At 48.3% G+C, this 3,833-nt stretch overlaps 1 protein-coding gene across 1 annotated transcript; it reads right to left on the bottom strand.

The window, feature by feature from the left end:
- Positions 1–1,347: 1,347 nt before the first annotated feature.
- On the bottom strand, positions 1,348–2,313 carry LOC116758316 (olfactory receptor 2AT4). Its single transcript, XM_032641145.1, has one exon. It carries the CDS (start codon positions 2,311–2,313, stop codon positions 1,348–1,350), a length of 966 nt encoding a protein of 321 aa, XP_032497036.1.
- Between the last annotated feature and the right edge of the window lie 1,520 nt (positions 2,314–3,833).

Here is a 3,833-nt window from a genome sequence, read left to right as displayed (position 1 = left end):
GACCACTAACTGTGTCTACTATAGTCTATCCCTTGAACCTCTCGGATTCATTCATTTTTCACAAGTTCACTCCATTTGGACATAGGGTTTCCAGGATTCTGATTAGTCACAGTTTCAAGGGAAATTTATAAGAGAAGGGTTAGTTGGATTAACGACTGCCCTCGCTGCTGCAGTCAGTCCCAAGGCTGCAAGTGACACTTCATCATCCCTCTCCTCTGCCACCCATTCTAGATTCCCTTCCCCTTTCCCTTCAGTGGGTCTAGATGGATTCCCTCCTAGCATGACCCAGACCCTCATCCCTGACAGTTCTGAGCCCCTGGTTACTCTGCCTCATCAAGCTATAGTTGCTTTAATTGTCCACTAAGAGTTAAAGCCAGAAACCAGAAATGCTCACTTGCCTGAATGCTGACCTCCCAGCCCCCATTAAGTAAGAGTGGCTTTACTTCCTCCTGAAGATCACGGTCAATTGCCCTTCTAAATATGGTAACTCCTTTTTCTGACTGCTGATCTGCTTGCACAGTGGGCTTAAAATGACCAGGCAGAAGCTGTAGCTTTAAATTTAGTGAGATTTACTGTGTCTCCTGGTGAATCCGGACTGCTTAATCCACAGAGGCCAGAATCGTCAGGACTGCAAGTACAAATTCCCCCAAATAGGTCACTGTGGGTAATGGTGGGTGGAACCACTCTAACTTCCACCCACTGGTTCTTGGCAGGAAGCATCACTTTTTAATGGGCATCCAAGCTGAAAATGGATCCATCCCATTGGAGGGCAACATGGACCTTATTACCGCTCCCGATTGGAGCAGCTAGTGGTTTTCTTATGCAATCATTTCCAGCCTCCCACCCATCTATATTGCTGATACATGAGTATTTGCTAAAAAACAAGTGATACCAATGCCAAAAATGTAAAAATTTACAGGAGAAAATTTTAACATTCAATCAAATGCTAACTTCGTGGCTCCCACAGCCCCCTTTGCTTCTCTTTGTCCTAGCACCTTATATTATTTCTCTGGGTTGACTCCCCAGTTAAACTATGGTTACCTTGAGGGCAGCAACTATGTCTGGCTTATTTCTGTCTCTAGCAGTCCTAGTAAAGACTTTAAATATAAATGATTGGATGATCAAATTTTACTCATCACATTAATACCTGATGAAAACTGTGAAAACCAATCATTCTATAGCACCAGTGGGAAGACCTCTTGATCCAGTATTTGAGAACCGGGTTTTAGCTGTCTGCTCAACTGAATGAAGTCAATTTGGGTTGTTTTAATTCATTTAAAAATATTTATTGTGTTTATTCTGTGCTGGGCGCTGTCATTGGTGTCCAGGGAGCTGAATTATTTGCATCTAAGTATCAAGGGTCCCAGAATTCCCTGGGCCCTGGGGACATGCCATTTTGGTGATGGCTGCTTTGACATCCTTGTTCCTCAGCGTGTAGATGAGAGCGTTGAGGACAGGTGCGAGAATAGCATGCACCACGTTGCCCATGATGTGGAAGTCGAGGGGTAGGTCAGCCCTGTAGGCCACGTAGGCTATGGCAATGGATGAGTAGTAGGTGCCAGCCAGCAGGTGGGAGCTGCAGGTGGAGAAGGCTTTTGAGCGTCCTTCTCGGGAGCTGATGCGAAGCACTGAGGCCAGGATGTGGGCATAGGAAAGAAGCACCAGGAGAAGGGGCAGGAAGGGCACCACCACGGCGATGCAGAAGCCCATGAAGGTCTGGGGCGTGGTGTCAGAGCAGGAGGCCTGGACCGCAGCCAAGTGGTCACAGAAGCAGTGGTAGATGTGAACAGTGTTGTCAAAAGCCATGTGGAAGGTCTGTAGCACTGCTGGGGTGGGCAGAAGGAGGGCAGTGAGCCAGGCACTGGCTGCCAGTGCAGCACTGGTCTGTGGGGTCATGAGGACAAGGTAGTGCAGTGGGCGGCAGATAGCCACATAGTGGTCATAGGCCATGACCACCAGGATGAAGGCTTCAGAGCAGTTAAGGCCGTGGAATAGGTACATCTGCAGGAAGCAGGCAGAGAAGCCGAGGTAGTGGTCCCCGAGGAAGAGGAGAGATAGCATCTTTAGGACAGTGGATGTGGTGAAGAGGATGTCCAGGGCTGAGAGGTTGATCAGGAAGAAGTACATGGGCTTGTGGAGTCTGGGCTCTGCCACCACGGCCACCAGGATCAGGGTGTTACCCACCAGGATAAGCAGAGAGATTAAGAGGAAAATCAAGAAGACAAGGAGGAAGAGGGATTCAAGCAGAGAGGGGATGCCCACCAGGTAGAACACAGGTGAGGAGTCCTTTGATCCATTACAGGTGGCTTCCATAGTGGGTCAGGGCTGGTTATTTGCAGACAGACACTGGAAACATCAGTACATATCTGGAAACCAGAACAACCAGGGAAACATTAACTAGAACATGCATCTTTTTGTTTCCAACCATGGATCTCAATCCTAACTGTTTCTTTGTGCCTGGAATTTCATTGCACAACTAAGATGCTCAGGATAGTGAGTTGTCGAATGAGCAATGGTTAAAGAGCTGGTCCTGTCTGGTGGGCAAGAGGGGTGAACATAAACACCTGAAGGGCTGTCAAGGGACAGGTACAACACTTACAAAGAACTGGGGCCAGTATAGCAGCTCCAGGGACCCAGAGAGCCCCACATATGGAATAAGTTTCTTACAATTAGAACTATCCTATAAGGCAAAAGGCTGGCTTGAGAATGAGTGAATTCCTTATAACTAGAGGTATGCAAAGCTGGGGTCTTTTGAGCTGAAATGGTGCACAGGAGGTTTCATATTTAGATAGGAGCTAGATTAAAAACCCTTAAGCAAACTTCTGACCCTAGATCCATTGGTTCTTTTTTTAAAAAAAAGTAACATAAATGAACTACATCAATCAGATTGTGGAGGATTCCTTTTCTATGATATCTTATTGATAGGAAGAGCTGCTTCCCCCAAGGGCTGCTACAGAATACAGTCTGCTTCAGCCAGGAACAGCTCCCCTTTCTGTGCAGCTGCTGCTGGGACTCTGTCTCAGTCTAACCTGGGTCCTTGTATCCTGTCTATTTGTCATATCCAGAGACCAATCATCCTGATTTGCCCAGAACTGCCTGGTTTTAGCACTGCAAGTCCCATGTCCCAGGAAATCCCTTAGTCCCCGGCAAACTGAGATGTCAGTCACCTTGCAAGGGCAGAGGCATTGTATATGCCTTTGGTAGAAGGAGTCATTTCCCGAAAGGAATCCAAGTGGAAGATAGATTCTCCCCCTGGTGGGAAAAAACAAACTCCAGGGCACTCCCTGGGTCACTCCATGGTCTTCCCCCTCCTGGCTGCTGCAGCTCAACAGGTGTCACTCTTAAGCCACTTCATGCCCACTGCTCTGGGCCCCAGTTCAGAGGGCATCACAGAGAACTGGAAAGTCTCAGAACCAGTGTCAGGAGAGGAGACCAAGCACTCTTCAGAGAGTAACTCCGCTCCCAGGAGGCTGCTGAAGAAGGTTACTGTGCGTGCACGGCAGCCCAAGGCCCCCGAAGTGAGACTTTCCAACCCCCAGAACTGAGCTGAGGGAAGTGTTGACTCGACTTTCACCTTGACTAAGTGATCCAGGGCCAGGTTATGTTGATATTCAGATCACTGCCTCCCTGCCCCAGGGACCCCTGGAGCAGGTCCACTTGGTTTTCCAGGACCACCTCTAGCTTCTCCCTCTTCTAACAAACCCTTCTCACGCCACAGAATACGTAAGTGTGGAAATGGCCTACAGATAGTTGAGTCCCTGACCCTTTCTTTCACAGATGCAAAGTCAGGCCGGGAAATTCTCTGGTGGTCCAGTGGTTAGGACTCTGAGCTT

This window comes from Phocoena sinus, chromosome 8 (assembly GCF_008692025.1).
Source record: "Phocoena sinus isolate mPhoSin1 chromosome 8, mPhoSin1.pri, whole genome shotgun sequence".
NCBI lineage: Eukaryota > Metazoa > Chordata > Mammalia > Artiodactyla > Phocoenidae > Phocoena > Phocoena sinus.
This window is presented reverse-complemented; position numbering and strand designations above follow the sequence as displayed.